Consider the following 14,186-nt stretch of genomic DNA (forward strand, 5'->3'; position numbering starts at 1 on the left):
AAAAAAAAAAAAAGGAACAGGATGCACATTCAGTTCCATTAAGGTTAATGCAAATCATATTTTTGAAACCAGCTTCTAATATTTTCCATTATTGTTACTCTACAATATTTTTGGCATATATCTATCCAAAATAAATGTTAATATACCTGAATTAAGGTCCTTAATTAAGAGTCAGTCAGCACTCACAGATAAATTATTTCAAACATATTCACGGGTAATCACATAGTATACAAAAGAAATTTGTCTTTGTGTCAAACTGAAAGCCAAGATGCAACTACGTAAAGATTTGAGAGCCAGGCCCAGTGACAGGTACTTGTAGTCTCAGCTATGCAGGAAGCTGAGGCTGGAGAACTGCTTGAGCCCAGGAGTTCGAGGCTAGCCTGGGCAACATGGCAAGGCCTAATCTCTAATATATATATATAAGTATGTATACATATATATGTGTGTGCGTGTGTGCATATATATATACACATATATATAATATGTATTTTATATATATGTCTGGCATAGATATATAATATGTATTATATATATGTCTGGCTGCTTATTCACAAGATGGTATACATATGGTATATATATAATACATATATATAAAATATATATAATACATATATATATAAAATACATATATATATGTCTGGCTGCTTATTCACAAGATGGTAAATACTTGAAAAGTCAATAAAAATGCTGGAATTTATAAAATATAGTCTCCTTATAGATATACAACTCCTGGGAGCCCCATGGCTGCCCTGGGTTCCTGGACTGCCTACATAGAGGACCAACACCTCTCAACACTGACGACCCAACGTAAAACCAGAGCCCTGGAGCTACCCAGTATGAAGAAGGCAAGGGGAGAAGTGGCATCACTGCTCACTACACAAGAATGGCAGGGCCCAGCCTGCTGCCCTCCCTTCCCCTGCCCTTCAGAGGTGTACCTCACCCTGCCTCCTACCTGGCTACTCAGAACAGACACCAGAGTGGCCCCTCTTTACCCTTCTGACCTCACCCCTCCTTCTCTCCCTTCCATTCACTCTGTTTCAGCCACAGCAGGTTCTTTGCTGTTCTTCCAACACTCCAGGCTGGCTCCTCCCTGGCTCCTGCCTCTGGGACTCTGTGCTCGGCGCTCCCTCCACCTGGAATCCTCTTTTCTTGGCCAACAGGCTTGCTCTCTCATCCCTTTCAGGTCTTTACTCGAATGTCACCTTCTCAGTGGTACCTTTTCTAACTACCTTCTCTAAGATCGAAACTCCCTTCTAGCTACATGAAGGGGGAGATTTCTGTCACGTTCACTGCTGCAATCGACACGCTGGAGTAGTATCAGGCAGAAACAAGGCATACAATAAATATCTGTGGAATAAATGCACAAATCACAAGTCACTTTGATTCTTTTATTTACGTACACTTCCACTGAAAAAGTAATTTTATTTAAGTGATAGATGTCACCTTCCAAACCCAGGTCTTCTGACTCTGTGCCCTATAACTGACTTCCTAGGCTGATGTACCAGTGTCACAGGCACTAGTCAGCTAGTGAAACCCCATAGTCACAACTTACTTCTCTAGCAGAGAGACTGTGAGGGTGAACCACTCGGGCTAAGGGGCAAAGTCACTGGTGAGTATAGACTGGACAGGACTCACATATGCTCTGCTGGTTTCAAGGCAGGGTGGCACAGCACACAGTCAGCAACCACCATTCCTGGACACAGGCATCAGTATCTGTCAATCAATAACCACAGCCCAAACCTGGCTGTAAGTCAGAAGCACCTGGGGACACTGCACACATGCACTGGCCACATGGCAAGGGGACAGGATCATCCTTTGTCCTAGCTCTTAAATGGTCAAATATTTGAATACTCTCGAATCCAGAGCTTTTCTCACCCACAGTCCTGGACTGAGCTCCCAAGTAAAGGCCTTGCCTAGCAATGTTAGGCCACAGACCTCTTTCCCCAGGGATGAATGTCAAAGCGACTCTCAGGGCCTTGCTTATAAAAATCCTTAAAAAACCAAAAGGAAAAAATCCAAATGCCTAGCCATTTCATCTGAGTTGCTGAACATTCTGAGAGAGACCCTTATTGGCCTATGGCTAAATCCCCTGGCAGTACATAAATTCCAGAAACAACAAATATTGCTCTGGGGAAAAAGTGAAACGTGAAGTCTGCGGGCCTATGCTTGGCAATCACATTTAGAAATTCACTTGTTAGTCAGCTGTTTGAAACTCAGAATAGATGCATAAATTGGAAAACCTACCAACTACTTAGTTTCCAGACTCGTCTGGGAAAGCCTGTTCAGCCCATTATGTACAAAAAAACATGGTAGTATTCCAACTATCTAATCAGCATTTCAATGTGGAAAGCCAAGTCAAAATTCCAAACTACAACAATAAGTATTTCCCGTTCTCAGCTTCAGTGGTCAATGCCAGTCCCAGGAAAGCAGAAGAAACAAAGCAAGTACTGCTGTGCCCCAGCGGCTTACCAAGCCCCTACTGCTCGCAGCTGGTTATCTTCTCTAATTGTCCTGCCCTGGGCAACAGGCGCAATTGCCCTCCAGGGTTGTAAAGCAAAGGGCCCTGCAGGTCAAGCTCTGTTTCCTCCAATACCTGCAAGCATGTCCTGAAGAGCTCAGTAATGCTCAGGTTAAAATAAAAGCCTTTGGCCTTATATTTCAAACCACTCTTGCCTGAAGTCCTGAATAAAGCTAAGAGCGCTATGTCATCATGGGGTGATAGCTGTCAGAGTCTAAGATTGTTCAACACTTTCTAGGAGAGGACAAAGTGTTCCTAACTACTGTCTTGCCATATCTCTATCAAGCAGTGACCAGGCACAATGGTGGATGAACAACGTGGTTCTTTATGTAAAAGTCAAAACTGCACACATCTGTACATATCCATGCATGTACAGATGGTAGTCTGTAATGGCATACAACAACCAGTTACCAATGGTCACTTTTGGGGAAAGGAATGAGATGCTAAAGGAAAATAGAAGTTTCACTGTTTACGTTTCTTTTGAGAAGTAAAGGCATGCTTTTTATGTGTCAAATTTTTAAACAAAATTATGACAAGCCGGCCAGGCGTGGTGGCTCACACCTGTAATCCCAGCACTTTGGGAGGCCGAGACGGGCGGATCCCGAGGTCAGGAGATCAAGACCATCCTGATTAACATGGTGAAACCCCATTTCTACTGAAAATACAAAAAAATCAGCTGGACATGGTGGCGGGCGCCTGTAGTCCCAGCTACTCGGGAGGCTGAGGCAGAATAGCGTGAACCTGGGAGGCAGAGCTTGCAGTGAGCCGAGATCACACCACTGCACTCTAGCCTGGGTGACAGAGCGAGACTCTGTCTCAAAAAAAAAAAAAATAAATAAATAATAAAAATAAAAATAAAAAAATTATGACAAGCCATTTTATACACACTTTAAAATGACAGTATCCCTGGGTATAAAATATGATCATAGAAACAATTAGAAACTACAAAGATGGCTGGGCGTGGTGGCTAACGCCTGTAATTCCAACACTTTGAGAGGCCAAGGTAGGTGGATCACTTGAGGTCAGGAGTTTGAGACCAGCCTAGTCAACATGGTGAAACCCGTCTCTACTAAAAATACAAAAAAAATTAGCCAGTTGTGGTGGCACGTGCCTGTAGTCCCAGCTACTTGGAAGGCTGAGGCACAAGAATTGCTTGAACCCAGAAGACAGAGGTTGCTGTGAGCCGAGACCACGCCACTGCACTCTAGCCCGGGCAACAGAGCGAGACTCCGTCTCAAAAAAAAAAAAAAAATTACAAAGCTGGCCAGGCACAGTGGCCCACGTCTGTGATCCCAGCATTTTGAGACCATGAGTTTGAGACCAGCCTGGCCAACGTGGCGAAACCTCGTCTCTACTGAAAATACAAAAATTTGCTGGGTGTGTTGGCACATGCCTGTAATCCCAGCTACTTGGGAGGCTGAGACATAAGAATTGCTTCAACCCAGGAGGCAGAGGTTGCAGTGAGCTGAGATCGCCACTGCACTCCAGCCTGGGCAACAGAGCAAGACTCTGTCTTAAAAAAAAAAAAAAAAAAATTACAAAGATAGATCCAAAGTAGAATGACCCTGACCCATGGAAGTGATTATACACTTATACCACCAGGTGCAGCAAACTAGAACCTATGGGCCAAACCCCATCCATGGAATAGACGGGCCCACAAAATAAAGCTGACTTTTACATTTTTAAAGGGTTGTAAAAAATAAAAATAAAAACAAGGCCGGGAGCTGTGGCTCACACCTGTAAATCCCAGCACTTTAGGAGTCTGAGGTGGGTGGCTCACTTGAGGTCAGGAGTTTGAGACCAGACTGACCCACATGGTGAAACCCTATCTCTACTAAAAATACAAAAATTAGCCAGACATGGTGGTGGGTGCCTGTAATCCTACCTACTCGGGAGGCTAAGGCAGGAGAATTGCTTGAACCCGGGAGGCAGAGGTTGCAGTGAGCCGAGATCATGCCATTAAACTCCAGCCTGGGCTACAAGATGAAACTTTGTCTCAAAACAAAAACAAAAACAAAGAATATGTGAGAGAGACCACATGTGGTCCATGAATCCTAAAATTTCTGTCTGCCCTGTATAGAAAAAGTTTGATAAACCCTGATTTATACCAATGATGCTGTGTCTCTGAAGAAATAACTCTAAGTTCTTCTTGGAAATCCCTTCAAAATCACTTTTAAACACAGTAAAAATTAGTTGTGTTACTTAAAAGTCGAGTTCTTTTTTTGGTTAACCCAAAGCAGTGTTAGTTAGCTTATTCAGGCACCTCAATCATCAGATCTGACTCAAAAGACTGGTGATCTTAACCCCAGGATGAGGTAAGGAACATTCTCCTTCCTAGGATCTCATATCTAAGAACTTCACCTGGATGTAGAAGGATGGAAAAACTAATGTCAGATTAACTCTCTGAACAGCTAAAAGTAATTTTTAAAATCTATCAAATGAATATAAGAGATCAAAGTTTAATAAATCATTTCCTAAATGAAGACAAGAAAAACGGTTATCTTTACTTTGAATGAAACTTGTATTCTAATCTTACATTGTAATCTAGAGCCCTGAAAGAAGATTTCATTTTAACTATCAAAGAGGCCGGGTGTGGTGGCTCACACCTGTAATCCTAGCACTTTGGAAGGATGAGGTGGGTGGATTGCCTAAGCTCAGGAGTTTGACACCAGCCTGGGCAACACGGTGAAAACCCATCTCTACTAAAATACAAAAAATTAGCTGGGCGTGGCTGCGTGAGCCTGTAGTCCCAGCTACTCAGGAGACTGAGGCAGAACTGCTAGAACCCGGGAGGCAGAGGTTACAGTGAGCCGAGACAGTGCCACTGCACTTCAGCCTGGGTGACAGAGCGAGACTCTGTCTCTAAAAAAACAAACAAACAAAAAAAACTATCAAAGACCCCAAGAAATGTACTGAAGAAGACTCAAATGCATCTGAATGTTAGCAACTGTGAATTTAGAATTGGAAAAATTATTCTATAAACGTGTGGGACTCTCTAAAAACCAAAGATTCAATAAAATAAAAATCCACAGGACGGGCAGGGTGGCTCACACCTGTAATCCCAACACTTTGGGACGCCGAGGTGGGTGGATCACTTGAGGTTAGGAGTTCGAGATTGGCCTGGCCAAGATGGTGAAACCCTGTCTCTACTAAAAATACAAAAAATTAGCCGGGCGTGGTGGTGGGCGCCTGTAATCCCAGCTACTCAGGAGGCTGAGGCAGAGAATTGCTTGAACCTGGGAGGCGGATGTTGCAGTGAGCTGAGATTGTGCCGCTACACTCCAGCTTGTGTGACAAAGTGAGACTCTGTCTCAAAAAAAAAAAAAAAAAAATGGCTGGGCGCGGTGGCTCCTGCCTGTAATCCCAGCACTTTGGGAGGCTGAGGTGGGCGGATCACCTGAGGTTGCGGGTTTGAGACCCTAGCCTGACCAACATGGTGAAACCCCGTCTCTACTAAAAATACAAAATTAGCCGGGCACGGTGGCACATGCCTGTAATCCCAGCTACTCGGGAGGCTGAGGCAGAAGAATCACTTGAACTCGGGAGGCAGAGGTTGCAGTAAGCCAAGATTGCACTATTGCACTCCAGCCTGGGCAACAAGAGCGAAACTCTGACTCAAAAAAAAAAAAAAAAAAAAAAAAAGCTGGGCATGGTGGCTCACACCTGCAATCCCAGCACTTTGGGAGGCCAAGGCAGGCGGATCATGAGGTCAGGAGATTGAGACCATCCTGGCTAACATGGTGAAACCCCGTCTCTACTAAAAATACAAAAAAATTAGCCAGATGTGGTGGCGGGCGCCTGTAGTCCCAACTACTGGGGAGGCTGAGGCAGGAGAATGGCATGAACCCAGGAGGCGGAGCTTGCAGTGAGCCGAGATTGTGCCACTGCACTTCAGCCTGGGCGACAGAGCAGGACTCCATCTCAAAAAAAAAAAATTCCACAAATAAAGCTCATAATCATATTTAGAATTCTCAGTACTCACTAATAACTTTTACCAGTATGGTATTTGAAAATTAGGTTCTGACTTGAAAATTTGAAAGACAACAACATAAAATATTGGCTGGTTTGTTTAATAATTTTTCTTCTTCTTTTTTTTTTTTTTTTTTTTTTTTTTTGAGACATGGTTTCACTCTGCTGTCCAGGCTGGAGTACAGCGGTGCAATCATGGCTCACTGCAGCCTCAAACTCCTGGGCTCAAGCGATCCTCCCACCTCAGCTTCTGGGCTTCTGGAGTAGTCAGGGCTTCTGGATGTAGAAGGATGGAAAAACTAATGTCAGATTAACTCTCTGAACAGCTAAAAGTAATTTTTAAAATCTATCCAACAGGTGCACACCACCACGCCCAGCTAATTAATTTTTTTATTTTTTGTAGAGACAGACAAGGTCTCACTATGATGCCTCAAACTCCTGAGCTCAAGTGATCTTCCCGCCTTGGCCTCCCAAAGTGCTGGGGTTACAGCCACCACACCTACCCTTAACCTACTGAATTTGATATGAAAGCAATTCAGAACCTGGCATGCACAAATTTTTTACAAAGACAGAGTACCAACAGAAAGAGGACAAAGGCTACTACTACAGTGATTTGGAAAAAACTTAAGACAATATTCTCACTTACCTTTGTAGTATATTTTCCTACACAAGTATGACACACAAGATACTCTACCTCAATGTCCTGGAGACTGAATTCCTTTTGATCTGTAAAATTTGCAGCCCCAGCACTAAGTTCCATTAGCATCTTGGCGATCTCAGGTTTTATGGCTGAGGTCAGCCGACTGGCTGCTTCCATGACATGCTCCTGCACATCTTTGAGCTGCGTGGCTGCCTTTGAGTAGTGAGAGTTCCTGAACACAGTGCTGAAGAGATCTGTGAGGAAAGTACTGGCACGGCAGAAGACGTTCAGGGCATCCAGATACTTGGAGATGCCCTGCTGGATGTCGGCGATAGGAGTAGAGTGGGGCATGGCATGGTGGCAGCTGCCTGCAGCGGTCAGACTGCCCAGGGGGGCAGTGGTGGCCGTGGATGCCAGGGGAGCACTCAGTGCTCGGCCCAGCTCAGGCATCGGGTACTGCTGGTGCTGCTGCACCTTCTGCTTGGACCCGCCAAGCAGGAAGCGCCGCTTGTAGTCCATTTTACTGTCCTGGGCACTGCAGCAATACATGCGGGAGGGGGAATTGTCCCAGCAACCGTAAGCAGGTCAGGGTTCTGATTCTTCTTTCTCAAAACTGTAGCTAGGTATAAAAATAGTGGAGTTCTGCAAATCGAAGTTTTAAAAAAGGCATTTCCATGAGGCAGGTGACCATGTGATCCAATGTAGAGGTTAGAGACAACAGGTTTATATAATTAATATTTTCAGTGTAGACAGGATCTCTGACAAAAAATAAAAGATGTCCAAAATGCTGGATAAGAACTGTTTAGCATTCCACTCTCTTACTAAAAGGATATGCTTGCTGAGAAAAACGTTTACTTCTTTGCAAGAATATTTTGATACTTGTATTTACAATGGCAGAAAAATAACTTAACTTTTAAAAATGTAATATAATGTAATACACCGTGTCTTCAATATACCCAAAAAAGTTAGAACCCAAAAACCCAGAAGCTGATCAACAGCAATTTAAAAGCAGTACAGAATTACTTCACACAAAGTCCTTAAGAAGGAAGATCAAACTTCTGCAGAATTTTGACAGAGCCTGCCCGTCAAATCCGTTTACCTGTAAGGCTGCTTCTATGCAATGCTAAAATTCTCCAAATTTCCTCTAATGTTTCCTGAAAACAAGTTTTTCTTTTTTTTTTAAATGGCATTTGTTATAAGTCTCCTCCTCCATTCCTTTTGTTTGCTGAGGTAGCAGTTTCCTTGTAACATTAATAAGAGATGCTTCCAGACTGGGCTGGTCCTCAGTTGTAAAGTCTGAAGCAAGAATGCACAGATGTATTTGTAAGGCTTCTAAGTCTTTTCCTGTCAGGGGGGAAAAAATAAGATAAAGTGAGGAAGGCTACAGTAATTCTGGACAATAACTCCTCTGATGCTATTATCCACACAGGTGGGCTATAAATGAATGAAATAAGAAATCATATTATAACCTTAGAAGAGCAGGTACAATAGTGAGCACTGAACTATGAACTGATGACTGTTAGAAAATTCCTCAAGTAGTAATACAAAAATAATGCAACAAAAAAAGTATGATTCTAGACTGGCCCCTTCAAAGCTGAGGCTGGCACGCTGAACGGGGCCTGGATCCACGTTCAGCATTTTCTCCTTTCCTCCTTGAAGAGCTCACAAGCTTCAGGAGGATCGCATGAGTACTCAGATTACGGTGAGGGATGTTGACAAGCACAGCACTCATAAACTTTATGGGGCATCAGCAAAGGCAGAGATGGGCAAAGGGCGAGGGAAATCAAGAAGGTTGTTATGAAAAAAATATTCTTCTGAGGTAGGCCTTGATTGTAGGATAGGTTTGGACAAGTGCAAAAGGGACAGGTGGGACTCACAAGGGAAAGGACCACCACGGCAAAGGTCCCAAAGCAGGAAGGGACAGTTGGATACCAAGCTGGTCTTAAGTGCAGGGTGCAGAAACAGAGCCTGGAGAAGGGAGTGGCTGGCAGGCAGTTTACAGACACAATTCTTCCGATCCTCACGCTGGTACCGGTTTCCCTTTGGGTGTGCAGAGCGGGAGCCTGGCAAGGTATACCAGTTTCACACCTTGGGTGGCTTCTTAGAACCCCTGACTCTGGGTAGGTTCAAATAGCAGAATCTGGATATCGCTGGTTGTAGTTTCTGATACCTACAACAGCGGAATACTGTGATTCTTCTCATAAAGCTAAAATCAGGAATAACACTTGCTTGAAACCATCTGCTCTCCCAAACAAAAGTTCAAATAAATTTCACTGAAAGTCACATTTACCACATATTTAACTTATTTTATTATTATTATTTTTTTGAGATGGAGTCTTGCTGTTGCCCAGGCTGGAGTGCAGTGGCGTGGTCTCGGCTCACCACAACCTCCGCCTCCCAGGTTCCAGTGATTCTCCTGCCTCAGCCTCCTGAGTAGCTTGGATTACAAGCACCCACCATGACTGGCTAATTTTTGTATTTTTAGTAGAGATGGGGTTTCGCCATGCTGGCCAGGCTGGTCTCGAACTCCTGACCTCAGCTGATCCACCCATCTCAGCCTCCCAAAGTGCTGGGATTACAGGCGTGAGCCACTGTGCCTGGCCAACTTTTTTTTTTTTTTTTTTTTGAGACATAGTCTCACTCTGTTACTCAGGCTGGAGTGCAGTGGCATGACCTTGGCTTAATGCAGCCTCGAACTCCTAGGCCCAAGCAATCCTCCTGCCTCAGTCTCCGGAGTAGCTGGGACTACAGACGTACCACCCTGCTTGGTTAATTTTTGTATTTTTTGTAGAGACGAGGTTTCGCCATGTTGCCCAGGCTGGTTGCAAACTCCTGAGCTCAAGTGATCCTCCCGCCTCAGCCCAAAATGCTGAGATTACAGGCATGAGCCACCGTGCTTGACCACATATTCAACTACAACCTATGTAATGGTGGTATATAGTTTGGTCTATTTATTGATAAACAGGTTTTCTTTCTATTTTCCTTTTTTGAATATATAATTAAATGTAACTCATACTTCGTCACTTATGTCCAATTACCGTAATTCCTTTGTATTTCTATGATTGTGTTGGCAACACAGGAATTAGGTAGGTTACAAAGGCAAGAGATGAGAAGAACACTGTGGATACAAACACATAACATATAAAGTCAATAAAACAACCACTATTTATGGCTCTATGTTCAACAAAATTTGAGCTCTTTAAAAAAATCTCATAAACTTTTCAGGAAACAAATATCAAATGGCTACTTGTAAAAAATGTATTCCCAAATGTTTTTTTTTCAAATTCATAACAAATAAGGCAATCACATCTATCCCCACCCAAGTGCTCCACAATTTACAGATTCTGATGTACAACAGAAGCACTCTACAGGAATGCTGAAGCGGGGGAGGCTGTTCCCGTGGAGACTCTGTGGCCTCTGAAGGAAAACCTTCACCTGAGTTGGCCACAGTGAGTGTCTTATGCAGCCCTGAGAGGCACTCTATCTTTGTTCAGTGGTGCACCAGCTTCCTGGTTCCTCTACCGCGGCTGCCTCTGGCTCTAGGGGAGCCTGCCCCCATTCCTTTGACAGATCTAGAAGACCAAGTGAGACCTATATGCTTACCTAATTAAAAAACCACAAACATTAAACTCTTTTTCACTTTACATACTTCCAAACTTTCTCTAAATGAAACTTACAATGCTTGAAGTTATACTATTTCACCAAATTCATCTACAGATTCAACACAATCTTTATCAAAAGTTTTTTTTTTGAAACAGAGTTGTGCTCTGTCGCCCAGTCTGGAGTGCAGTGGCACAATCTCAGCTCACTGCAACCTCCACCTACAGAGTTCAAGTGATTCTCCTGCCTCAGCCTCCCAAGCAGCTGGGATTACAGGCATGCGCCACAGTGCCTGGCTAATTTTTTGTATTTTCAGTAGAGATCAGGCTTCGCCATATTGGCCAGGCTGGTCTCAAACTCCTGGCCTCAAGTGATCCACCCACCTCAGCCTCCCAAAGTGCTGGAATTACAGGCGTGAGCCACCGTGCCGGCCTCAAAATTTGAATTACCTTTTCTACAGAAATGGGCAAGCTGACACCAAAATTCATTTGGAAGCCAGGAGTGTAGTGCATGCCTGCTGTCCTAGCTACTTAGAGGTGGCCAAGGTGAGAGCCTCACTTGAGCCCAGGAGTCTAAGAGCAGCCTGGGCAACACTGCAAGACTGTCCCTAAAAATAAAACAAAGCCCTAAAATTCATATAAAAATGTGAGGGTTCCAGTTCTAGGTGCTTCGGGAGCTGCGGCTTAAGGTACAGACAGGGCCAAGTCCAAGAACCATACCACACACAACCAGTACCGAAAATGGCACAGAAATGCTATCAAGAAACCCCGATCACAAAGATACGAATCTCTTAAGTGGGTGGAGCCCAGGTTCTTGAGGAACATGCAATTTGCCAAGAAGCACAACAAGAAGGGCCTAAAGAAGATGCAGGCCAACAATGCCAAGGGACTCAGGCTGTGCTCGCCAAAGGCCAAGGCCAAGGATCAAACCAGCGCCCAGGCTGCATCTCCAGCTTCAGTTCCAGCTCAGGCTCCCAAAGGTGCCCAGGCCCCTACAGAGGCTTCAGAGTAGATATCTCTACCAGTGTAAGAACAGAAGGACTGGTGCGACCCCCTCGGGCTGCCGTCTGCATGGGGCGGGGATCCTCCTGTGCTATTTGTACAAATAAACCTGAGGCAAGAAAAAAAAAAAAAAAGCGAGGGATCCAGGATGACCAAAACAAATACTGAAAGAAAAAATGTTGTAAAAGTAATATTTCCTAATTTCAAAATCTACTATAAAGCTATAGTAACCAAAACAGTGAAATACTGGCATAAGGAAAGATGTATACATCAATGGAGTAGAATTAGAAGTCCAGAAATAAACCCATACATCTATAGTCAACTGATTTTAGACCAGGATGCCAAAAACATCCAATGGGGAAAGAACAGTCTCTTCAATAAATGGTGAAGGGACAACTAAATATTCACATGAAAAGAATGAATCTGGACCCGACCTCACATCATATACAAAAATTAGGCTGGGTGTAGTGGCTCAAGCCTGTAATCCCAGCACTTTGAAGGGCTGAGACAAGAGGATCGCTTGAGGCCAGGAGTTAGAAGCTGCAGTGGGCCATGATTACACCACTGCACTCTAGCCTGGGTGACAAAACAAGACCCTGTCTCAAAAAAAAAAAAAGAAAGAAAAAGAAAAAGAAAACAAAACAAAACAAAACAAAACACCAAGAGATACAAGATTCATGAAAATAAAAGCCTAAAAAGAAAGGGGAGGGAAAGAGTATCATCAAAAATGGCAGAATAAGGATTTCCCCTGACCAAAATTCTCTACTACATAAAAACAATGAAAAATTGGCAAAATAATCAGAATCACCTTTTTCAGAACTCTGGAAATAGGCTTTTAGCAAACTGGGGATAATTTATCAAAGATAAATGCTGGATCCTGGTAAGAACAGTGAGTTTTGTAGCATTTTAACTTGACTGAGTCCCATTCCTAGCTCTCCAGCTCCATAACAGCTTTGAAAACTACCAGCTGCATCCACATTGAAGACCAGAAGACTGGCAGTTACCAGAGGAAGCAGAACTGGGCTACAGCTCCTTCAAAGTACCATTCCCAGGAAATGGGCATTATTTAACCTGTCTGGTGGTTCCCCAAAATACCCCATTTGCAAATATCTCTGTATTTTACCTGACTTAGAGCTCATCTGGAGAGGGAAGAGAATCTGATTTTCAGAGCTGTCATATTATACCATTAAAAATGTCCAGTTGGCTGGCCACAGTGGCTCAAGCCTGTAATCCCAGTGCTTTGGGAGGCTAAGATGGGCAAATCACCTGAGGTCAGGAGTTCAAGACCAGCCTGGCCAACATAGTGAAACCCTGTCTCTACTAAGAATACAAAAAAAATTAGCCAGGTGTGTTGTTGTCCGCCCATAGTCCCAGCTACTCCGGCAGTTGAGGCACAAGAATTGCTTGGATCACACGACTGTACTCCAGCCTGGGCGACAGAGCGAGACTCTGTCTGAAAATAATAATAAAATAAAATGTCCAGTTTTCAACAAAAAATTGGAAGATATGCAAAGAAACAAAAAAATACAGCCCATATAAAGGGAAAAAACAACAATAGAAAACTCTTCCCAAGGGAAGCCCAGATATTTAACAGACAGAGTTTAAGTCAGCTAATTTAAGTATGTTCAAAGAACTAAAAGAAACCACATTTTAAAAATGTAAGGAAAATATAAGAATAATGTCTCCCAAAACACAGAATATTAATAAAATATAGCAATTATTTTTTATTTTATTTCACTTACTTTTTTTGTTTTTAGAGATGGGGTCTCTCTCTGTCACCCAAACTGGAGTATAGTCATACAATCATGGCTCATTGCAGCCTTGACCTTCTGGGCTCAAGCAATCCTCCACCTTCAGCTTCCTCAGGGGCCAGGACCTCAGGTGTGCACCACCATGCTCACCTAATTTTCTTTTTTTTTTGTAGAGACAGGGTCTCACTATGTTGTCCACGCTGGCCTTGAACTCCTGACCCCAAGCCATCTTCCTACCTTGGCGTCTAAAAGTGTTGGGATTATAGGTGTGAGCCACCATGCTCAGCCTACTCAAGCCTATACATGTAAGGCACAGTCCACCTGGTAATTTAGAAGCATATAATTTATAAAGATAAGTTTATGCAGCTGGGCACAGTGGCTTACACCTGTAATCCCAGCACTTTGGGAGGCTGAGGCAGATGGATCACCTGAGGTCAGGAGTTCAAGACCAGCCTGGCCAACAGAAGGAAACCCCATCTCTACTAAAAAATACAAAAATAAGCCAGGTGTGGTGACGCGTGCCTATAATCCCAGCTACTCGGGAGGCTGAGGCAGAATCACTCCAACCTGGGAGGCGGAGGTTGCAGTGAGCTGAGATTGCACCACTGCACTCCAGTCTGGGTGGCAGAGTAAGACTCCGTCTCAAAAAAAGAAATATATGTATATATGTATGTGTGTATGTATATGTGCGTGTGTGTGTGTGTATA

At 43.6% G+C, this 14,186-nt stretch overlaps 1 protein-coding gene across 3 annotated transcripts in view; it reads right to left on the reverse strand.

The window, feature by feature from the left end:
• Positions 1-14,186, reverse strand: part of KIAA0355 (KIAA0355 ortholog) — a 99,146-nt gene that overhangs the window by 46,464 nt on the left and 38,496 nt on the right. For 2 of the 3 annotated variants that reach the window (XM_030820217.1, XM_030820215.1), the window contains one exon: positions 7,182-8,471. In XM_030820217.1, coding sequence (XP_030676077.1) covers positions 7,182-7,676 — 495 coding nt within the window. In that variant the 5' untranslated portion in view covers positions 7,677-8,471. Of the gene's footprint in view, positions 1-7,181; positions 8,472-9,004; positions 9,423-14,186 lie in introns of those variants that run through there. The other variant, XM_030820218.1, reaches the window with a different exon arrangement.

Source organism: Nomascus leucogenys, chromosome 10 (genome assembly GCF_006542625.1).
Source record: "Nomascus leucogenys isolate Asia chromosome 10, Asia_NLE_v1, whole genome shotgun sequence".
NCBI classification, from domain to species: domain Eukaryota; kingdom Metazoa; phylum Chordata; class Mammalia; order Primates; family Hylobatidae; genus Nomascus; species Nomascus leucogenys.